Source organism: Oreochromis aureus, linkage group 13 (assembly GCF_013358895.1).
Source record: "Oreochromis aureus strain Israel breed Guangdong linkage group 13, ZZ_aureus, whole genome shotgun sequence".
In the NCBI taxonomy this organism is placed as follows: Eukaryota; Metazoa; Chordata; class Actinopteri; order Cichliformes; family Cichlidae; genus Oreochromis; species Oreochromis aureus.
In genome coordinates, this window is record NC_052954.1 from 22850741 (window position 1) to 22876005 (window position 25265).

At 39.8% G+C, this 25265-nt stretch overlaps 1 protein-coding gene across 1 annotated transcript in view; it reads right to left on the bottom strand.

The window, feature by feature from the left end:
- LOC116322250 (protein bicaudal C homolog 1) overlaps nucleotides 1–25265 on the bottom strand; it is a 57608-nt gene that overhangs the window by 26322 nt on the left and 6021 nt on the right. The window contains exons 2-5 of the mRNA XM_039621819.1: nucleotides 15353–15399; nucleotides 5549–5618; nucleotides 1934–2013; nucleotides 715–873 (exon numbers count right to left, since the gene is read on the bottom strand). Coding sequence (XP_039477753.1) covers nucleotides 715–873; nucleotides 1934–2013; nucleotides 5549–5618; nucleotides 15353–15399 — 356 coding nt within the window. The remainder of the gene's footprint in view (nucleotides 1–714; nucleotides 874–1933; nucleotides 2014–5548; nucleotides 5619–15352; nucleotides 15400–25265) is intronic.

The window sequence follows — 25265 nt, forward strand, 5'->3', positions numbered from 1 at the left end:
TCAAAAGTAGCCCGTTCATTGAGTTTCACAGTAATGTACTGTGTGCTCATCAGTAAAACTGTACTGTCAATATGCCTGCGCTCTCAAAGGCTCTGCTGCAGACTGAAAGCTTTTGAAACTGGAGAACAGACACAGCTTAAAGGGCCTAAAAGGAGAGTGTTGCTGCTTATCAGCCCATACTTGCATCATCAGACTGGAGGGGATTGAGCAATGCACAAGATACAGAGTTCTGAGGGGAGTAGCTTAACCATCTACATCTGCAATAAGTGCAAACTGTTTTATGCAAAGCCCACAGAGAAACCGTAAGAGTAAGGTGAGTAGACCTTTGAAAATAAAGAACTTGTCAGTTCTTTCATACACAGGTACACTGTAGAGCAGATATCTAATGCTTGGGCCTCTCCTCAACTCCTCTTACTATACTTTAATGGTAATTACAGCAGGATCCTAGTGCTCTTCTAGTGAGGCCAGCCAAAACATGCTGGCTTCCTCTGAGCTGGCCAATCAAAACACCCGAGTGAACCAACTCTCTGCAACCTGTCCAGACTGAGACCCCGTGGCAGCTAGTAAATGGATTGGAGGGCTGCATACACAGATCAAAGAGTTATTTAGAACCTGAAACCTAAGAAAATCCGTTTTTAAGGGATGATGGTAGGAAACACTCTGGGCAGCAGAATGCGGTGCACTGATCCAAGACGTTAAAGAAAAGGTTCAAACCTGGTTGCTTTTCTCTGCCTGGTTGTTCCTGTTAGAGTCTGGGAAATGGATGTGACACCCCGTCTCCTCCATCACCCTCTTGATGTTGTTGCCTCCTTTGCCAATAACGTGTGAATGCTCTGTGTGGGAAACATCCATCTTCAGAGTCACCCTGTTACTCTAATGAGAGGAAAGAGCGATAGGGGTTGAGAAGATGACCGATAACCCTTGAAAAATATCAGTGAGGTGAGAAAAGTACAGAACATTGTACATAAACTAAAGGAAAAAACAAAACAAAACAGCATTTACAGCATTGCACTAATAAAGATATTTCTAGTAAATACACCCATCCGGCCCATGGGTAAAGCAACCATCTGGTACATACTGTGGAGTTTATAGTCTCCCTGAGGTACAACTGTGTGTTCAACAAAAAAAACAAGCTAATAGACCTCTCGCTTTTTGGGTAATGTTTTAATTTCTTTTAGTTGTATTCATAGATTGCCAATTACCAGCAACATTCAAGGCATTTTAAGACACTGTAAAGTAAATACCTTACAATATTAAACAACAAAGAGGTCCAAGATTCCCTGATTCCCCTGCTATTTCTCTGATTGTAAATCCCGGTTCACTGAAAAGCCTGTTGAACATGTGTCCCCCTTTACGCCATCTAAACAGTCGAAAAGTCATTATTTTTACAATTTTCCACTCTTTAAAAAACACACTCACATGCTGCACTCATTTAGAACAGAATCAAAGCAACAAAATATGCTGTTTATTAAAAAAATGAATAAAGCAAATAAAAATTATGATATAATTCTGTGTGTGCCAGGGAAAAAAAAAAAGAAGTCTTTTCGTGACAAAACCATATAAAATGCTATAAATAATGCCAGTTGGGTGCAGCTCTTCCATGTGTGTTGCTGTACAAAGTGCACAAGCGACTTCTTGCCCCTAGGGTGTGCTAGAGCCCAGTCACCCAACTATGTGAATTCTTGTGCTGTCATGGCAACGAAGCCTGCATGCACACACTGCAAAACTGAGAAACTCAAGACTTGAGTGGTGGGATTGATTAGTTTAAAGTTGATTGCTGTCACTTGGTCAGTGGGAGAGTTCAGGTGAAATAAACCTGATAACAGATGAGCGAGAAACACCTTCAGCAGGAAACAGAAGACTGGGAGAGAGCTGCCTGTTTACACACAAAGGAAGTTTTTTTTTATCACTGTGATAAAGGTGTTTTCTTTACCTTTGTATCGAGGACAGACATTATTCGGTCTTTGGCTTCCCTTACATTCTCCCTCTTCCCGCACACCTTGATGTGTGGATCTGGCAAGGAAAGAAGAGACGGGCAGACGTTAAAAACGAGGCGAACGGCATGTGTTTAACGTCTGTAGAAGTATGCTACGTGTGTGCGTGACTTGGTGCTGACAAAGAGCAGAGGCAGAGTGCGACAAGTTCAATCCAAATATGACACAAAATGTCTCGACTTGTCAACAAATTACAGTGCGTCGGACAAAAGCTGTGTGACAGTAATTGCCGCTTTTATATCTGCCGAGTCTCATTTTTGTTGGCAAGCAAATGGCATGTGGTGATTGGGGAAGAAGAGCACCTCTGGAATTACATTCAGGCAATCTCAAGAAACTATGAGCTGTTAAAAAACAAAAAAACAAAATCTTGAGCTGCAATTTCGCCTAAATAGAAGACAGACACCCTCCCCTTCTCTTTCCTGAACCTTATTCTGTCATCCTCCTTCAACTTCTTTCTCAAACACTGTTGAACACAGATCACTGTCTGTATCTGGTGTTTATTAGCAGTCACTCCAAGACCCAGTAGTGTTTACCCAAATGCAAACTAGTGATAAACGCACCACTTTGAAGCATTTAAAATTTCTGAGTAAATACACTCAGCAACCACAAAAAGATCATGCAAGAAATGTCCAAGCAGTGAATAAACTGTGCCGCCTCAGCTTCTCAGCACAAACACTGCATAGCTAAACCTTTGACAGCTAATGGTTTGGTCTGTGTAGCATTGGGTAAGAATACATCTGGCACTGCTGCATGCAGGACCCCTGGAGAATGCAAACGCAAAAACACAAATATGTGTGAGTGTGTTCACGTGCACACATTCATGCACTACACGTCCACGGTCCATCGCCCACGTGTTAACTGTACCGAGCAGCAGGAAGTCCACAAAGCCCCCTTCCAGGAACACTTCTAACCATGCACACATAAACACAGGATCACAGATGCACAGTATAGTCCTCAGACAGGACTCGTTGAAGCAGATTTATTGTTACAAAGTCACCGGGACCTTAGAGAAACTCATGCTAGCGCGTTTAGTCTTCCAAGGAGCTTAGGAGTGAAAAATCCTGCATGGGTCAGATATGAGAAGCATAGAAAAGAAAAACAGTCAGGGTAGTTTCTTTTTTGTATTTACAAAGGAAGCAAATGTTATTAGTTTGATATGCATCAACAAACAAGCACAGATCTTGTTAAAGGTGCCAAAAGGGTCGGACAACCTCAAGACTCCAAAAGATGCTGCATCACAGGAGGGAGGAACAACAGCTCACAGACTGTTTGAGGGTTAAGAACTCACAAAAAAAAGAAAAAGAAAAAAAAAAGCTGAAGTCAGACAGGAAAACAAAACAAAGAAAAAAAAAACGAGCACAAAGAGTGGTCAGAGATCTATCACAACCTCAGCACCGTTCCAGGGAATTTTCCCATCATTCAGCTGTTGTGAACAACAGAAATCACTCAACTTCCTCCTGTAACCGTTAGAGGGAGTACGGCCCTTTCAGTGTCCCCACTCCAACCTGCACAGCACATCTGGCAAACATTAGCCAGCCTAAATGAGTGCCGCAGTCGTGATGCAGAACACCCCCGCATTTTTGAAGTGGTGTGTGCTCTGTGCTTTTTCTCCACCCCCCCACCCCACATTTTTTATTTGATGAATGATTGTTGAATATATATATATAAAAAAAGAACACCTTAAGTCCTAATTTGGCACGCACAACACCTATGAAAACAAACAAAAACACGGGTAGACCTGTAGCTGCGAAAGGTGAGTGTTTTCAGTCGCACAGATTTTTTACAGAGTTCCACTTGACAGAGAAGAAACCTTTTGACCCAGAGCTCTGGCCTGGCAAAGCTGAAGCATTTTTCCAGCGAAGGACTGCATTAGAAAATACCACACAAATGAAGAGAATTAAAATCCTGTTGGCTTAGCGTTCCTCATTCAAAACATCTGCGGAAACAGTGAAACACAACTGGCAACTGGGAGTAGCATTAAAATAATTATCCATAATGAAAAAAAACAAACAAATGAGACTTTTTGAGACGCCAATAAACCAACACTGACCACTCCGGTGTCCTTAAATTGCTACACGTACATGTCTTGTGCATGAGCGATATGGCTCCTTGTTATGATAAACTGCAGGCTGGGCGCTGATGACGGCTTGTCCCAGAGGCTACCAAGTTGCCTTATCGCACCTATGCAGGCGGTAGAGATGGCTAGCTGCAGGTGATGAATGAAACAGCGGAGCTGGCATTTTGATGAAGTGTGGCCCGGCATACGCAGAGGTTACAAAACATACATATCCCCTCACATCTGCTGCTATCCCACCGAGTGTAATCAATTCCAGACTGCACATGAAAATTCCAGGAAAACAAGGAAAGCTAATGCTATTAAAGAGTGTGATTTTAGATAAAAATAACGGAACATAATCTGCTCCGTCATCTTCTGTCGAGGGCAGAGCAGGTGAGTTTTGTGTTGGACTAATTTTGTGTTCAGTAGAAGGTGGATAAACATCTGTGTTTTCTTTGTTTCCTGAAGTTTACAGAATGGGTGATGTGGAAAGTGAAATGAACTCTATTTTGCTTTGTTGTCCCTTCCTCTTCCCTCAATTCCAGGATCCAGGTGGTTAAAGCAGATGGGCAGTTTCACCCCCCCCCAAAAAATGCATAAGATAACCAAGTGATTATCTAACACTCTTCCACTCTGCTGCTTTCGGTTTACGCAACACTGGGGGATAATCTAACATCATGCGCCAAAAACTTAAAATCATCATTCCCAGGTGCCGTCTAAGGCAGGTTTTCTGAATGAACTAATACTTGGGGTGAATGGATGGTTGTGTGCGAATGAACTGCGTAGAGCCTACAGCTGATTAAACAGCCAGAGGGAAAAGTGTTTAATATTCTGATGTGTTTGCATCAACTTTTTATCCGTAAAGAATGACTGAGGAAGTTACATAATGTCACTGGATTGCACATCTGGCTTGAAGATGCGCATTGTTTTCCTCAGGAGAACTGCCAAAGTGGGCACTGCTGCACCAACTCGTCGCCCTCCCCTCTCCTCAATCCTGGCCTCACTCCCTCCCGGAAGAGCTTTAAATAACCGTGATAATGTTTTATTGGTAACAGAGCGCTGGAACAACTTCGGCAATAAATGCGTGGGCAAGCAACTCCCACCCCTCCACCTCCACAGCAAAAATTTGAAAAAAAATTCCTCCATGAAGATGAGGTTACTGCCTTGCGAGGGACAGAAAACATGCGATGCTTTCATCTTTTCAAGCTTTTCAATTAAATTTTTAATAACCAATGCTAGTGCAATCTTAAAATACTCCCTTTTTTGTCCATCCGACCCCACTGAGTTTGCAAAGATTTTTCTGGTTACAACAAACTGACTCATAACCATTAACCTTTTTTGGGTTTGTTTTTTCAGATGGAGAACCAAAACAAAGTTAACATATAGAGTTCATCATATCCATACATCCTATAGGCTCAACATTAACCCCTCCCCAAAGTAAGTTACACACAAGCAACAGTATAGGAAGAGTTTAGTATAAAAATGGGGGAAACCTCACCTTTTTTCGACTTTGCTCCAATTTTCAGTTTAGAAGGCCAGGCAATCTGCGTTTGGGTCTCATCCATGATCTGAAACAGAATGAAGGAGAGCTGGCATTAGATTTTCACAGATATCAGTACTGGTTGTGTATTAGCAGACCAAAAAAAAAACCCAAACTACTAAATTAGAACTTTGAGACTTCTGTCTTGGCAGTAACGACAATAGCTTTACAGCAACATACTGAACTAAACTTCTAAGTTTGTAAATTTGTTTTTCAGATTTATTTCTAATTATACTATTACTATATATATTAGATCACTGTGAGACACTATGTGGATTTTTGGAGATTTTAATTAGATCAGCTGTATTAGCAAGCACTAATTTGATTGACTTTTGAAAACACAAGGAGTTGTGACTAAGTTCAATTAAAAACTGCTCTGATTCTGATCAACGCCCCCCCCCCACACACACAGATTAAACTTGGCTTTGCAATGCATAACATGCCCCTTGACAAATCTGTATACAGGACTGGTCAGCTATAACAAGAAAAACACTCATGGTGAAAGGGAATAACAGTGATATTTTTGTTACAACGGAATATTAGCAATCCTTTGGTCCTGGCATTCAAATGAATGCTACTTTGACATGCACCTAGTAGACAAATAGACAATTGCATAAGTAGGCTAATGCATCCTACGACTCCATAAAAACTCCTTAGGAACATGCCAATAAAGCAAAAAATTCCTCTGCTAATGTTGTGGTGGCAGACAGCACTAGGGTACCCTCAGAAGTCCCTGATTATGTCCATGCATTAACGGATGAAGGCTGTTTTGGCAGCAAGCGTGGAAAATAGGCAATATCAATGTATGATGATCGATGTATATATATCACTGGAGAAGGGGGGACAGCAGGTAGCAAAAGAAAGTATAATGAGCTATCAAGAGGCTGCCAGCATTCACTCCTATTTTTTTCCCCACCAGGAGGAAGTTCACCTTGCGTGGCCTATACTGGCTGCCTTTTGAACTGCCAGTCGTGAGAAGTACTTGATATTAATGGAGGGGGGGAAAAAAGAAAAAAAAAGAAAGAAAGAAAATCAGATGTGCTCTCTCTGTCTCCTAATGGCTTTGTCCTCAATGTGCTCCATCCTTGTTTTCAGAAATGTCCCGTGGTCTTATGTTTGTTTTAATAGTTTCCAGGGGTTTGTGTTTTCGGGATGGAGAAGATATGAAATTCTCTGTTACAGCTACGTGATCAAGCACCAGAGGCCCGCTTCAACACATTACATGAGCAGGGGCTGCCACTTAATATTCCTTAGTGGTCCAGTGCATTAAGCCATAAGCCACATATTGTAATTCAAATGGGAGAAAGGGTGCATTAAGATCCATCAGTGCTCCCTAGTCAAATTAGATGTTAGGCTTATTAGTACTGCTACAACTATTCACAGCTTTCATTGTCCCCTCAAAGATTATTAAATTATATCTGCCACTTCTTTTTTTTTTTAAGACAAAAGTACAGCTTGTATTGCTAACCGAGGCACAAATCAGAAAGGGAAGCTCATAAACTCCTTCGTCTGCTTTTCTACATGTTGAAGGGTTTTTCTTGAAATGATTAACAACAAAGTTTGACAGCTTACCCACAGCCAGTCTCACACACACCTGTAAAACAGAGAGCCAGCTTCTGAAGACTTGATGTGTGTTTCGCTTTACGCTACAGCCGAGCTGTATATTCTAAGCCGATGAAGATTGACGGCCCCTTTCAGGCCTCACTTATTTCCTACACCCCATCTTCATACATAAAACTGTGAAAACCTAGTACCCTGAAGTCAGAATTTTAACTTTTATTAAGCAATGGCATCTATGGGTTTATTTTATAGGCTCCTTTTAAAGGTAAGTAAAGTTTCTTCTCACAAGTTTCTGCATTCCTCAAGAAAAACAAAAAAAGAAAAACTCAATAAAAACTTACTGATGTATCGTTATATTCTTCCCTCCCTCTTAAACTCTTGACCCAAGTTGCATATCTTTTTGGAATTATCATCATCTAAGGGTAAAAAAATTAAGCTTTCAGTCCTCCTTGTGATTTATCCTTCTCGTGATTCTGCGATTACTTGCAGTGTCTACTGAGTGCAATGTACATGTTGTGCAATGAAAATAAAGGCAAATTCCTCTCAGATAATCTTGCTCAACTATTTCTGTAAGGAATTTATTCTGGTATCATTAAAGGGATAAGCTGGAAACAGATCCGGCCTTTAGCATGCTGCTAATGATCAGCCATTACCGTCTTACTGGCGACCTCCCCATTCCTCTTTGACGCAGTATTTTTTACAAGTGCTGCAACAACATTATCCATGTATTCACTCAAAATGGTTTTACACAGAGTGTAATTCAAGCCTGAAACCAAAATCTGACAAGTTTTATGTTAGTGAGTTTCAAACTAGCCTCGGGCACAAGCAGCTAATCTACAACATGACACCCACCCACTGACGTCTGGTATATGTGAGAAAGGACAATAAATCACAAACACCCCTGTAGCTGAATGCAAACTTTTCTTCGCAGTCTGAAGTCACATGCTCACACCAGTTGGATGCATCACAAGCAGCATCAAAGGACATTCTGTTCCCGGCGATAAAGAGAAATTCTCCCGTTACTTTTTCCTTTAATTTTAAAAGTTTTTTTGGTAACTTCTGCTCTTACAAATCACTCTCCTGTGGCAATGACATGCGTGTCTGGATTTGTCATGAAGGCGTTTAATTTAAAAGCACATATGAAAGAAACATAAGACTGCAGCAAGCTCCCAGAGGTAACAGAAACTGCAGTGGCAATGGTGGAACTAAAGCCAGATGACTGATAGCGAGTAAAATGACACTGTAAATGGAAATGTACTTTTCACTCTCTTAAAGCTATGCAGAAACTACAATGGAGCACAGAAAATAAGCAAAGTACAAGGCTTATGATTAAAAAAAAAAAAAAGACATTATGGCTTATACCCTAACTTTTTCTGTAAAAAGGGCTTTGTTCAGAGAAACCTGTTTCCTGTCCAGTGTTGCTGTTCTTGGCAGGGTCCTGCAGATGGGACTGATTTCTGGCAGACCACACACCATTTTAAAGGGTGGATGGTGTTTATTTATGAAGGGGCTAGCAAATGCCTCTCAAATGGGTCAAGATATTTGCACAAATTAAGTAACCTATATATTTACCATTCCAGCCACTCTATTCTGCCACCCTAGCCTTTCTGAAATGAATACAAAAATGACTGTGGCTCCAACAACATTTCATGGCACGACCTTGACATGATCAGCTCTTGGTGGTTTGCAGCTGTGCGTGCAGATGTGTGCGTAACATAACACAGGATATCATTAAGTAAATGTCCTCAAATATGGCACATCCATTTAAAACACGTGACTGCGTTAGCATGTATTGCACAGCAGCAGTCGACAGTGTAGAGGGATGTTTCCTGGATCTCGCTGCAATGGTGCAGCTGTTGATTCAGCTGGAATATGTGCGATTGAGTGTGTGTGTGTGTGTGTTTGCGGGGATGACAGAGGGTTTCTGGGGGGAGGTGTCAGAGTTGCGAGACTGAGAAAACAGCAGAGCTCGAAGATGACAGCACTGACTGAACCGTTCCCGTGAGGCTCAACAGTCATAGCTGAGTTCATGTTAACAGAGTGCTAAGTTGCAGCACATACACACATACACACTTTAATGGATGACGCACGATAATTCAAACTGCTTGACTGAACACAAACATTTGTTTATGTACGTTTTGATGCCACTCATACTGACCTAGTTATTTCAGCGTCTCACAGACGTATGCCAACCAAATATTTCACCCTGACAGTCTTAATTTTTCATGTTTTTTCCTTGTCAGCGCAGCGGAATACAAAATGCGTCAGTGTAAATGAAATGAATTACATCTGGCATCAGATGTAGAGAACACTGGCACTTAAATATCCTGCTTGGCATTATTTAGAGAACCACAACCTCTGGGATGGAGACAGAAGCAGGACTGGGGAGGAACTGGATAGAGGTTCAAAAGGCATCTCTCAACTCAAATCCACTCAAAGCTCTTCTGTGGTGCGTGGTGTTATCGTCTTTGGTTGCCCCACGACTCAACCTCTACACACCTCTCCATAGAGCTTATAATGACGCAACACTCCCAACAGTTTACAGCGCAAAAGTTTTACTGCATAACAATATGATGAACTGTTCACTGACGCACGCTTTTTGTTAAACAATCAAGAACATTATTTGGAGAGAAATCCCCTGCTTACACCAGAATGATAACAAGGAAACATTAATGGATTAATAGAGTGCAAAGACCTAATAACATTGGAACAACAGCAGGGAAGAGGCAGAAAGAGACGTGAGAGAGGGGAAAAACATGAGTGAGTGATGCCAAAAACAGGCTGAAAAGAGAAGAGGGACATAGCTGGTAAGATTCCCTCACAGGAGCTGCAGGGAACTTTACATGGCTAACTTCACGGCTGGTGCACCCTCCTGTTGTCCAACTCTGTCTGCCATCTTTTCTACCATTTTATTGACAACATGAAGAGGGTGGGCTGTTTTGGACTCCATGACAAAAAGTTGCTCTGAGCTCAAAGGAAGTCCAGCAGACAGTGAGTAAGAGGGTTTGATCAACTGCAGCAGGCAGGCCTGGGAAGAAAGTGCGGGGGTGGATCATTTTGTGCTGCTCTTGCCAGAGACTGAACGCTAAAAATCTCAACTGCTGAGGCAACTACAAAATCTAATTCCCAACACCCAAAGTGTAAGAATGTGTGCGTCAAAAATGACTATATGCTTTCTTATGTGTGGGAGAGACTTTCTTCGCATGTACCTTATTAGTCCCACTGAGTGTGTGCGGTTCATGGGTGTGTTGGAAGGGCAGGAAGCGGTCCAACTAAGAGTTTCCATTTTCATCAACTTCAAGGTATTTCACACACCTCATCCATTTTCTTTCAACAATCCACAGTTACACTGTGTGTTTATTTTCCCGACTCAAATTGGGCATGTATGGTGATCACGCTATCAGAGGGGAAACTATACAGAGCTGTCCAAAGGGAAATTCTACAATAAAAACATGACTTTAGCACTTTACTGCTTCTTAGCAGACTGCCAACTCAAACAGCTGCACACTAATTTTTAATTGTCAATTTAACCTCTGGTAACCACTGTTTCTTTGAACAAGCTGTGACAATATTCAAGTCAAGGACTTTTAAAGTCATGGCTGGCAAAGTCAATACACCACCAGGCGTATTTTGCCAGACCTGCTTTGAGGTAGACATCTAGACTGCATATCCTAAACACTGCTGTTCTATCCAAGCCAAAAGAAGTGAAGGAAGAGCTAGAGTGCATTATATCGAGAGTCCTTGTTAAAATTCCGACGAGGGAAATCTTAAGGCGCCTGGTTTGCATTACTTGGTTTTTGAAAACTGCTTCAGGGACAGTTAAATTGCCTCCTTCTTTGACATTGAACTCGGATTCCTAACCTCCAAAACCAAATACGGAAAATAGACAAAGGAGGAATGCTAAAGCAAACCGCTGTCCATCATTTATTTCATTACAGCCCATTAACATAGTATAGAGGGAGATTTAATATAATGAGGAAGCTGAGTTTTAAACAAAAATCAATCCACTTGAGATAAATTAAGGAAACCACAATATACTACTGAGATACTTTGTAAGATCTGACATGAAAATTCAATTTGGGTCAACTGTTAAGTTTCACTGTTGTCAGTGTGATTAGACTGTATGCAATGAGCAATCTCGATTATGTTTGAGACAGTTTCATTTATGATACCGACTCAAATGCTACACAAATCGACATACCACTCCATTAATCATAGTTATGTACAGCATTTGGTGTTTTGTTTTTTTTTTTTAACACCAGCTGACTATAAAACACAGTAATGATACAGTGTGTTGCAGAAGCCTCACTATTCATTTCATGCAATGCGTCTAATAACTGAGAGGCCAAGTGCGACCTCTCCGCATCTGCAGATGATGCTTCAGGTTTTAACTTTGACTGTATTAAAACTCACTTCGCAGTTTCTCGGTTAATTATTTTCTTCCCAACTTGCCTGCATAAAACGTCATTGTGCAATTTAATGCTTAAAGCTTATATAGGTAGTTTTACACAAAGAACTCAGTCTTGCACTTCAAGTTGCTAAAACACCCCTTTGGAAAAGTCGCATTCACTTCAAGGCTAAAGGCACCACTCTGCCAAGACCTTAGGAACATCAGATCTTTACACGCAAGACTGTTGATCTGCTGCTTTTAAAACTGAAGCACAGATGGAAAAGACAAAAACCCCAAAGTTTTTTTTTAGAAAAATAAAAAGCTATAAATGCTTTGTCGCAATGACTAATGTTATACGGTCTGATAACAGACAATTTTTACTCCCAAAACATGAGTTGAAACACAGCTTTGCCCAACACACAATGTTGTGATCTTAGTCAGCATCTGCACCGTCTTTTCTCTTGTGACATATGCATGCAGACAGGTTATGGAAAATCTATAAATTTAAGCCGTAAGCTAAAGTTTTAGTATTGTGAATTGTTGATCAATAGACAAAGGAGAAGAAGAATTTTGTTTTATTTTAATTACTTTTAATATCATTTTATATCATTCTTAACATGAGGAGGACAAAGAGTAAATCATGCATATAAACAATTGACTTAGAAGGGACAGTTGTTGCAATTATTGGTGCAATTGTAATGAGCTTTAAAGTCAATATTGGGTATGATTGCCTTTGGTTTAGGTAAGCTTTCTTATAATTTATGCAAAGAGTCTTAACAAAAAGTTTTCTGGGCTTATTAAAGGACGTTCAAAGCTCTTTTTTGGATGTTGGCTGCCTTTTTTCCCCCCAATCCCTGTCAGGATAATCCTATACTGTTCTAGCATAATGTGGCATATAGCAGCCTTATCACCATTTCTCTTCCTTTTTGACAACCACCCATTTCCTGAGACATTTCTGATAGGGCTTCAACAAATAGTAGATTTATCTACTGATGGTCCACATGCATCCATCAGGTCCTCTATCACGTCTCTTTAGATTTTTCCTAGCCACTTCTTTTGTCCTTCCTTTGTCCAGTTCCCTCATCTTTAATTAACAATACAGTGGAGAGATATGCCAAGCTTTTGGATGACTGCTTGTTGGGAATCACCTTATCTTTAGCATTTTTTATAAATTCAGCTAAAGAAGTGGGAACAATTTACATGTTTTTGTGAGAGGCTACTAGTACCAAAATGCCTAAAGATGCAATTTAAAATTGGTTCTTTGCTAAGTTGTTCGTTATATGTTAGTGTCCCCAGTCTTTGTTGTGGTCTTTCATTTTTTGGAAGCAAACACATGTGTCCCTCACGTTTTTCCGTGTCTTTGTACATTCCCTCACATCCATTCCAATAGTTTGGGCAATCTCCCTCCAGGAATTAGCTGACATCTGTGAGTCCTTATATTGAGGCTATGATTATTACTCTCTCACTGATAATCAAAAACTGCAGGACAAAAAGCAGCAGCGACAATAATTGAGGGCTGTGTCAACGCCCAATCTAGTTAATTTTCCAGGGAGTTTACAGTTACATCATAGGTTATGGTGTAGCATTTCGTACTGGTTTATGGTTAGAATGTAGCCACTGTGTAGATTTAACATCCATACAGCCATTCTCTTCTGCTTATCCCTGTCAGGGTCGCAGGGGCGCTGTAGCCTATCCCAGCTACCATAGGTTGAGAGCCGGGTACACCCTGGACAGATCGCCAGCCTCACGCAGGGCTAACACAGAGAGACAGACAAGCATTCGCATTACCTAACCCAACTAACTGCATGTCTTTGGACTGTGGGAGGAAGCTGGGGTACCCCGAGAGAACGGGGAGAACATACAAACGTCACACACCAGTTAGGTGGTGGAGTCGAACTCTGGACTTCTTACTGTGAAGCAACAGTGCTAATCACCAAAGAATCGTAAATCCTCTGTGAAGCATGAACAAAAGAAGATTCCTCTATAAATTCTCAGGTTCAAATACTGGACTAAAAATGAGTGAAAAAGTAGCTAATGTCAAAAACAAACAAAACAAAAACCAAAAAACGTTCAGGCCTTCAGAAAGCCAAGACCACGCCAAGATACCAGAGTGCCTAAAACCACCACAAAGGGGAATTTTGACCTCGTCCTGAAACAACAGCAGCAATGGCAATGTCATTTCTTGAAGATGTTATGCTGCCAAAATTAGATAAATTAGTTGAAAATTAAGCAAGATCCGACTGTAAAAAGCCTAAGATTTAAGAGTTTTTGTTGGTTTGATAAATGATTTAGATAATTTCATTAAATATCACAAAGCCGCTAGAGGCAAGTGTTGGTGTGATTTGTTGATGCGTGAACACATTATCAACAGTTAACAGTGAAAGTTTAACATCTCATCCACAACTGCCTCTAATCACTGGACCTGTAGCCTCTCATCCAGCGTCCTCACTGCTCCGCCTCAGTCTGTAGATATTCACCTCCTCAGCTCCAAAACTTTTCTGCTCTTGATTTCACTCTTTATTTGCGCAATTTGTTCCCCACACTCTGGACTCTCTGCTCAGTTCAGCTGCAGTTCCCCTGCTGCTCTATGAAGCCAACAACTCGCCTGGTTCTCCACACGTTCGGTCACACACTCCGCGCTCTGAGTGGCTCTGCTTCAGCTCAAAATCCCATACATGACACATTTGGCCCTGCAGTAACTACTACTCTTTTATCCAACTATAGTCCCCCTATACATTTATTGATTAATGACATCTCACTAGATGTGATTTAGGTTATAGCAGGCTTCATATCAAAATGAGTATAAACAGTAAATGTTGCTGGGCAACCTGGCATGTACGATATTGTTTCACATTAATTTCTATTGGGTCTAAATTACCTCCTCATTTGTTCCAGGTATAAATGGTTATGTTTATTTATTTATTATTTTTTCATTTTTATTTCACACATCTGAAAATTCACTATTTGTTTCATTTTAACCAATTTAAAGAATTTTTTTTTAAATTCCAAGGAGTGAAAATGACCCCCTTCGTGGTTCTACTGCTAACAGAGTGCAAGAAAGTCTGAAATTAGGGGTGGCTCAAAACTTTTGCACCATACTGTATCTCAGTAACGTGACCAACTCAGTCTACTTTGATTAGTCTTTTATCAATTTTTCATGGCGATTAAGTTTACAGTGCCAAGCCCTTGTCAGGATAGGTTGCAGAAATAAAACCAGGAGAAAGTCACATTACTGAATACTCAGAAATGGTTTCACTTGAGGGTTTGCAATTAATAAACAATTGCACTTGTATGAAAGAGCATTAATTAATAAAGAACTGAGCTATACGGCTACAGTGTCACACTTGACTGTTCCCCAAGTACCAGTACGAGAATGTGAGCAAGTTGTCACCCATTCAGGAATATTTAAACTCACTGAGGCAAATCCTCATTTTATTGAATGTAGTGAAGCTTGAGGACATTTCATTAAATTGCTCACACAGAAAAGTCAGTGATGCACTGCTTGGCCGGATTAGTGTTTTTAAACTTCAGATAAGCTGGTATATTATGGTACATTATGTAACTGAGAAAGCCCCCCCCCCACCCCACCTACCCACCCAGTGTTGTGTCAGCTGTGTTATAGTATCAGAGCCCTGGAGTGGTTTAACGTCAGTGTAGTTCCATTGTTTTTATTTGTTTACATTTGTAATTAGGACTGACTGAAGGAGCACCTGACATCTGCTCCATTACCAACGAGAGAAGTGCTGCTCAGTGGGCTTGAACACAACCCAGAGACAAAGCAAACATTATCCAAGTGCAGACTACACACTCACCTTCTGAAAGAAATCCTCCCCACCGTTGACTCTCCCCTCAGAGGCAGCTAGAGTGAGACAGAGGAAAGAGAAAAACAAATTCATCAAAACCACACAGAGTCACTCAGTTTTTAAATGTACAATCCAACCAAACACAGCCAAATCACACACAGATTATCCAGTCCTCAAAATGTTACCGTATCTTCACTCAGTGAAGTGTTTATGGTGGATCTCCATTTCTTTGCATATTGTGTTTGGCGTGCATAGCGATACTGCTGATTTGCAAGAACGGTATAAAAATGTTCCAAGCAATTTTCTATAATCCTAGAGATTGGACACAGCTTCCGTGTAACAAATTGATGGATACAGTGAAAATATTTGGGCATTTTACAGTAGCCATTAATGGAGCATTTCATACCACACTTGGATCAACTGATGTTGGTTTTGCACTTCTTAAAATAATGTTCACACTTACGAATTTTGTCTGTCAGCATACTGTAAATGGCTGGCCTTGGAAACGGTACATGAAAACTTTAAAATTCCCAAACATTGCATGTAAACAGACTAAGGACTTAGAAAAGCAGTGGTGTTTGAGTTAAAGTAAATTTCCAAGCAGGTGAAAATGCCAAGAAACTCCCTCAGCTGATACAGTAAGCAGGAGAGAAGCACAGAGCCAACCACCAGAGCAAGTCAGGCCTGAAGTCTCTCCAGCACATCTGCAAGTCCTCCAAGCTGTGGCAGTTCTGTTAATGCAAAATACATATCTCCTATCCAAGGAGAATTCTCATGTTCCTCTGTCATTTGGGAATACAGGGAAGGTTTAATGATGCATTTCAGCCAACGTTCTCAAGATGGATCTGCTGCAGTCTGTGTAAATCTGGGTCAGAAACATCTGCAGTGGTAGCTCAGTGACTTATAGCTCAGTCAAAAACGCTGACCTCGGTGCAATGATGACAAAAAAGTGTCTGAAACATTTCAACATTTATTTCTGAATGGACAGCTGAAGTATAGTGTATCCAAAAAGTGACTTTGCAGTTTTGAACATTAGAACCAAATTCAATAACTAAAAAAATGAATGGTAAACTTATCACACAGTAAATATCACTGTCTGGACTGTTGGGCTTTAGAAAACCATAATGGTAATCATTCATGATAAGTTATAATGAATCAAGAACATAAATGCAACTAAATGCAGCTGTAAAAAAAAAAGAAAAAGAAAAGAAAAGCAACCATATGGTGAATGCCCTCTGAGCCCTGTTGAGTTTTATGTAAAATTCCCTCAAACCTATAAAAGCTGGTCCATTTAAAAAACAGAAGAAAAAAGCCCACTACAGATTGTACACAGTGCAAACAGTATTATACGATGATAACCCCACTGTGAAATTTGGGTGTGGAAAGCATTGTTGAAGCTTTCCTATCCACACCACACTTTAAAAGAAAGACAGATAATTAAAATTCACTAAGCACTGCATCCTTTTCACCACCCCAGTACACTGATAACATGAATATTAGCTCATCATTCCATCCAAAAGCATAAAAAAAAAAAAGTGGATTAGAAACTTGTCAGTCTGAATCTGGAGAGCCTGAATTTAAGCAAGCTTATATCCACGACCATTCTTCCTGCTTTGGAAACCGATCGGAAAAAAATTCCAGCTGTTAACACTCTTATGCAACAACAGCATTAACAACTGTCACGAAAGGGAAAATAAGCATCTTGTTGAATCAATGCTGGATGTCTCTTCAGCTGCTTTAAGAGCCTCTGATAGCGGATGCTCGTAATGACAGCGTCAGCATTCTGTTGTGCTTAATCTGATAACAGACGAGACTAATAAGGGTGAACAGGATGGCGGGGGCCTGCAACGAGCTGTAAACACTGGTATGGACTAAAAGCTGTTTTGCATTGATCTAATTTCTCTTGTAATTTGTATTAATTTTGGAAATGCAAATATTTTACAAATCAGTATTTGATTCTTTAGATAAGGTATATGCCAGGTAAAACACGCAAAATACTTGGCCGCTGCTTCCTAAATGCAAACTTTTTTTTGCTTTACTTTATCTCACATCATATACTTTAATTTTGTAACTGTCATGTATGCCAGCGAGGATTTTTAAGACGGGCACTGTGGTGGTGTAGTGGTTAGCATCGTTCCTCACACAAAGAAAGTCCTGGGTTTAAATCCTGCCAGCCAGTTGTTTTTTTGTGTGTGTGGTTACCTCTCAAAGGCATGCATGGGTTAGGTTAATTGGTAATTCTAAATTGAGATGTAAATGGTTGGTGTTTTTCCCCCTCTGTGTTATCCCTGCGATAGACTGGTGACCTGCCCAGGGTATACCCCATAGGATTTCCCCCCCATGATAAACAACTGATAAAGCATAAAAAGTCAGCAGTGTTAATTTGAGATACAGTTACGTGTCACTTCCTGTAAGAACTAAGACAAACCAAAAAGAAAGCAGCAGCGTCAGTTTTCCCCATGTTTACTGAAAAAAAAAAAGCAACAAAAAACTGTCTAGCAGAGCAGACCAGCTGCTCTTTTATCATCTCATCTCCTCTTATCTTGCCTATATGAGGCAAAATAGTGACACAAGTACAGGTTAAGCCAACCAAAAGGTAACTTACAATATTATTCTACTTGGTAATAATTTTCTATGTTGGAATCTGTGTTGTAATCCCACTGGAGTGAAGGAGGTGATGTGATTATATTTGGCTCCATGTAGCCAAATAAGGTGGTAAAGTTGCAAAAAATGCTCGAAGAAGCAGGAAAACATCAAATACCTATCCACTCACTGATTTTAAACAAGTCAAATTCTTGGTCAACTGTATGACATTTTCACATGTTAAAGTATTCAAATAAGACAATGCATTTTTAAATGAATGAACCAAATGGGAAAGAAATGTGAAGAAGTCGTCGTAGTGCCTTGAAGCCACTGTTATGAATTAGCAGTACACAAACTAAACTGAAGTGAGGAAAATTAAATTTGTTTCACTGATAACTTGCAAAAGCAAAAAAGTAATACAAAGACTCCAACTCCATCTTGGCATAAATGTGGAGGAGCTAAATGGAATTTGGTATGGAACAAGATTGAAAACATGAGCCATGTGCAAAAAGCAAAACATCCTGTTGCCATATGTGTAAACTGGCCGTGGGAGAACCCAGGGCAGAGACAGACTGTTTGATGAGTTTCAGTGTATATCATTTTTTATAACTCATTTGAGAGAGAGAAAAAAAAAAAAAAAAGGTAGTTGTAGCAGCTTTGGAGGTGGGATTCGGAAAAAGGATGCCTTGGTCTTGACAGCTCTTTGCAAATTTAAAGCAAAGAGCTCTCGAGGGGCGGGGGGGGGAGGAGGGAGATTAGATAACAGGATCTGCAGGTAACGTCTTGATGCATGCTCAATCATCCAGGTAAGCAAACACTGGGCTGGGAGGTCATTAATATGCAAATTCTCATGACCACTGATCAACAACTACTGATCAAAGCTGAAAAACACTACATCCAGATGAAAAGAATCAACTTTTGAGGATCTGCAGGTAAAACTTACAAACTTATGGTGTGTGTTTGTGTGTCTACAAACAGATAGCACAAATTTGACCTGAATGGGATGTGTGACAGGAAAACAGAATTTGCTGTCCAAAAGCCCAAAAAGAACAAAGCAAAATTCTTTTTTTGTCAGTGACCACAAAAGCAAAAGCCACAGCTTTTTGGAGTGATGGGCTCTACACAGAAGAATCAAAGGGTTGCTTGGCTACTATAACATTACATGTGTTTTTGTTGTTTTGCCTTAAGGCACAGTAGACCTACATAGATTTTTATGTTTTTATCTTTTATGTTAAGGAAATAGAGCTAATGTGTAATTAAATGTGCCATCTAAATAAAACGGCAACAGCCATATGTTTGGTGAACATCAAAGAAGGCTTTTCATACCAACTGTGAAGCACGGATGTCTAAATGTTATGGTTTAGGTTGCCTCGCAGCCTCGTAGATAGAGGGCTGCTTGCAGTCCCTGAGTCAACTATGAATTCATATAAAACATTACTTGAAGATAAATGTGAAGACATCTGTTTGAAGCCGAACATGCAGCGGAAATATCAATGGGGTAATAATCCTTAGCTCAGGAGTAAATCCACCAAGGATGTGCTTAAAAAAGAAGAAGAAACACAGGGTGGCCTAGTTAAAGAATCCCAGTGAAGTATTGTTTTTTGGAAGAACATTACATGCATCAATGTTTTTGTTGTTATCTTTAGGTACTGCGTCAAAGATGGTCAAATCTCTTCCAATTTCTAAGGGATGCACTTATTTTTTAAAATCAATCACTACTGATTAGAATAAAATACCAGCCTCATCAAAAAGAAAACTCCTCACATGAACATTAAGTGACTGAAAGGCTGCCTCTACTGCCCTATGAAAGACCGGGATTATTTTCTATGTTTTAATGCAGTGAATGGAATTTGCACCCATTATTGTTGAGTTTGAGACTTAAAATTCAGAAAACCAATAAATTCACCCTCTCTGCTTCAAAACATTCATGTGATGATTTGCCAATAACATAAAATTAGAAGGGAAAATGATGACCAGAGAGATCCTTTGGGTTTAGCTTTGCCCTGTTTTTCAAAGAACTGACAGGCCTTTCAACACACACACACACACACACACACACACACACACACACACACACACACACACACACACACACACACACACACACACACACACACACACACACACACACACACACACACACACACACACACACACACACACACACACACACACACACACACACACACACACACACACACACACACACACACACACGAACGAAACAAAACTGCACAACTCATGCCTCAGTACTTAGATAACCAAGAACCCTATTATTTTCTACCAACAGAGAAAACCAATTTAAATTATCAGCTTTCCTTGGGACAAATCAAATGAATATTTGCATGAGAGCTGAAAAACACAATATATCCAGACTTTAAAATACATTTTACCAGTATATACAATTCCAGACTCATACCAAAGAGACTTCCATTTCTCAAATGCATTCGATCCATTGTTTTGTTCCTACCCAGGTTACACAAGGACAATGCAATGCTACTCCCTTCCAGCAATGTGTACTGTAAAGCCATCACAGCTGAAAAAAAGAGTCAAAGGCCCTGAGCACAGTTCACATTTTGCAATGGATTATGTCCTCTGGTGTATTTTTGAAAATATGGTACAAATAATGTGACACTAACTTAAAGCAACAGACTTGATTGTATTAATTTGAGAAAATAGACATAATAGTTGTAGTTAATCAGATCCACACCCTCCAACGCTTTCTGTATAATTATTTAATATAACTAATCACTGTCACCGCACCAAAAAAAAAAAAAATGCATTGCAAACTATACAGGCCTAATCGCTGGCAGGTGGAGTCAAGTCTGGTATCCATTATTTTGTGGAAAGAGCAACTTTCTGGGAGATTCCGCTGTTTTGACGTTGAAGGAATGTAAACAGCGTTGATTTCTACAGTTATGGCTTCACTCCACACACAACAATCAAGCAAACAATAGAGACATAGGGCCTAATAAATCAAATAAAAAGATATTTTTGACATTAATATGTTCACCCTTGGACAGTTTCAGTTTTACGCTACCCTGGTTTAACGGAAAATCTGAGACATGAGCGCAAGTTCTTTTTTTTGTGTTTTTTGTTAAAGCCAAGTCACAACTCTCCCAATAACAAGAGGCCAAACATTTCATGGCAAAGATTAAAGTAATTATCCATTTAGGCTGAATGTGTCAAGATCAATTATTTAATAGTAACTAAATAACAAAGCAGGAGTTTGTACACCTGGGGCCCGCTTTCTAAACAATTTGTATGGATAAAAACTATTTGTTTACATTTTCCCCCGACACATAAACTCAATGAGACGTAAGAATGTGTGGACTGCATGTGTTCTTTCGACCACGTGTACACATTTTCTTAAGAATGTCAAGCTTGATAAGATGGAGATGAAAAATTAGCTGAGACATTTGCTCCCTCCTGAGTCTTCTTATTATACCCAGGCTATTGTTTGTATGGTGATAGGTGGTTGCTAGGCAACATGATCTCATAACATATGCATACTTCAGGTTTTGTGGATATAAATTGCTAATTACTAATGTGAAATTAAAATTATACAGTGCTTTTATAAGATGATGTTGGTGCAAAAACAATGCTACTACTATTCTTTAATGTGGTCTCATTTGCTATAAATAGTTTGAGAAATTTGCACTAAGTACAAGATCACTGGGATTTATAAAGAGGATCATGCATATACATGCTTTTCTAAAATCTGACGAGTGCACATTTGCTTTTCTGCTTTCATGGTTGTCTGACTAAAACACACAGTTTTAGTCATGAAACTACACACGGCACTTTGCCTCTGGTCTTTGGTATTTGTGCTGTGCAAGATTTAGCAATCAAAGGCCTTAACGCGAAAGGATTTCTTTGAAGACAAAATCTTTTTAAATTACAAAAATCAAAGACAGGCACCACCTAAATCTCTAAACTGCAGGGCTGCTTAGAAACCCCTGTAGGTATTGTACTGGCAGTCACCACAGAGGACTTAAGGTGAAACTTGGAACATTTGCAGAAAAGTCTACACTAGCATTAAACTAAGAAAAGACATGTAGAACTTCATAACAACAAGTCAAACCTAGGAAAGGTTTGACATCTTAGCATACCAAACTAAAGACAGGGATTAATATGAAAGCCAGATTTATGAACCGTTCCATGCTCAGAGGAAAACAAGAAGCTCTCAAGAACTACAATTCCCACATTTTATGAAAACAACAGGATGTTTTCACAGCAGTTTTCTAATGTCCCTCCCCACAGTCAGAGAGGCAGCTCTCAGCTGATTTAACATGGAGCTAATGAGAGGGCCTGAGGAAGCTACTGCAAAACACAAATGCAAGTGCAGTGCTTGTGCATGAACACATTTATTTTTTTTTAAGTATTATAGAGAATTTCAGGCCTGGCTAGGACAAGATGGTTTAAAAACTTTAATACCACTTCATAAAATATCTGAAACCAACATGTTTAGTTGTTGATACTTAAACTTAAAAAGGTGACATTTTAATGATATCATATTTAAAAATAATGCAAATTACATGAGAAAGTCTGTGATATGTATAAGTTGATCTTGGGTCGTGAGCGATGATGTGATTTGACCTACCATGAACTCCTTTAGCCCCAAATGCTGACTTTGTTTTTTCTCCTTTTTAAAAAGTTAAAAATATTAATTTCATGCAAATGGACACAAGTCAGTACAGATGAGACTGCACTGATGATAAGCCATGCTCAGAGACGTGACTCATCAATCTACACTTCGATCATTTCACAAACTGATGCGAGACTCCGTTACACACTATAATTTAAATCCCCTCCAAATTAGTTAAAGGATAAAATAAATAACACAATCAATAATGTTGAGTGAGGTTGTCTTTCAGTAATTAGGGCTGCTCACAACAAGCAAGTCTGGATATCTTGCATCAAAGCCAGTTCCTACAAGTGTAACACCAGACAGCTGACAAGTACCTGGCAGTAAAGGGTTGAGAGATTTAAATGAAAACAGACAAAACCCAACACTCGAGTCTCCCTGTAAACTGCTCTGGAATATTTTTGACAAGATGGCATCTACATAGCACCTGAGACTCATTTCATCTGTTTCTCCAAGGCAACAACAGTATCCGATTACCATTTCAGGATTAGGAAACTGTAAGACTGCAGCAGAGCCAAGTGTTTTGTTTTATGTGAGCTTATCTAAACTGACAGAGAAGCATTCTCAGCTTTCAACATCGACATTTGTAAAATAAAATAAAAAAAATACAAAAAAAAAAAAAAAAAAAAAAAAGCCTGGAAAACAGAATCTGTTTAGTTAGAGACAATTATGCTTCCTACCGCAATCCTCCTTTTGGAACGAATCAGTTTTGCCATTTACTGATCATACGAGGATAATTGTTAACCTAACAGACGCTTTTTGAAAATTTACTCCACATTTGTTAGGGCTACTTGGAAAGCAATCTGGGATTCCATCTGCTAAACTTTGCCAATTTTGCCACTGGGGGCAACAACCAGCATTTTGGGGCATCCGGTGTAGCCAACACAGTCTATCAGATATCGGGTTCAAGACTGTTCTAGCCATTGCTTACAAAAGCAGCTGAAATGAGAAAATTGTTCCCTCTTGTGTTCCGCACACAGTTTACCTGCATACAACCAAACCTGCTCAAACATGACGGTATGGTTTCCAATGCTTAAACTATTGTCCTTTGCATACAAATATTACACATTTGTGTGTAGATATTCATTTAGGGATTACTTGGGAAGTGGCCTGTGAAAACAGCTGTCAACTGAGATTTCATGCTCTGTCATCTAAAGTCTAACATTAACAACGCTTTGAGCACAAAACAATCAACACTATAGATTTCCTTTGATTTGGGCTGAGGATTGCATAATGCTAGGTATTGTGATAACAATAACAAAGCAGTTTGAAATCACCACTGGCAGCTATGTGCCACTGAATCAACCATTACTCAAAATCAGGAAGTCTGTCTTGATGCTTTGATAGCGCTGTTACATTTATAGCTTTGAAAAAAAAACACCATCAATATCCACAAAGCTGAACACCTGTTATCGTATTTCTACGGTGAGAAGTCGTCATTCTCAGTCTCTCAAAACAGCTCAACTCCTACTGGGTTGCCAAGCAACTATGCTATCAAATACACCCGCTAAGTGCCAGATGTCGCTGTCTGACAATGATAAAAGCCTATTGGAGAAAGACTACTCACTGACCCCAGGGCCACAAGAATGGGCAGCACAGAAAATTTTCAGAACAGCCTTAAAGCATCTTAAAAAAATAAAATAAAATATATATATCTATCCATAAACACCTAGACTATTTCTACATCATATTAACAGCAAGATTTATTTACACTTCAGCATCCTGGGTAGTAGGGTCAACCAGTCCAGCATCAAGCTGTTCTCGATAACATGTCTGCGTTATGATCTCCCTTGTGTGAATACTGCCAAGTGATTACACAATGCTGTACATTCCTGGTGCCTGGTATCTACTGTGTTAGATCCCCCATGGAGCATAGGGAGTTATTCTCATTTAACAGGCTGAGAGCTCCTCTGTAAACATAACACTGGACTGTTAAGAAATCGCTTGACATGTCCTGTTCATCAGCATTTCAACCATACAGCACATTTTTTCCTTGTATAGATGCAGAAAATCATTAGATGCATGCATGCAACAATTCTTCAAATTCTCTGTGTTATCTAGGTTAATGCGATCAATCAGAATACTGTGTGCATTATTAAACAGTTCAAAGAAAAACATAATGAAATCAATGACATTGGCTAACCTTAAAAAAAAGGGGGGAAGGACTCCCCCCCCCCCCCCAGCTATTCTCTTTTGTTCATGCAATGATTATTCTGGCAAAGGGAAGAACCAGATCGAAAAGGTGCCCTTATTAAAATAAAAAAAATAAAAAATAAAAAATATAATAATAAAAAAAAAAAGTGTTTTCCCCTCAATCAAGGCAAGTGGAGAAAAGGCAGACTGTACTGGATGTTGAATGAGGAGAGAGAACAACAAGCCAAAACCCAAGGTTCTCCAAAGATAAACAATGAAAGCTCTAGGGGGAGTGGTTAAGGGCTGGGTGGTGTGCATGCGCTGGTGTGTGCGTGCGCGCGTGCGTGCACATTTATGCGAGTGTGGTGAGCGCACATGAGCGCAGGATAAGTCGGGGGTGCCCCACAAGAAACATTTCTAAAATAGCAACCGCAAACCAGACAGAATGTAAATCTGCACTTTGAAAAGGGTTGAAGAAAGCGAGGTTTGAGGGACGAAGAAAAACAGGTATTCATTTCAGCCCATTTACAGTTCCAGGAGCATAGAATTGGGTCACAG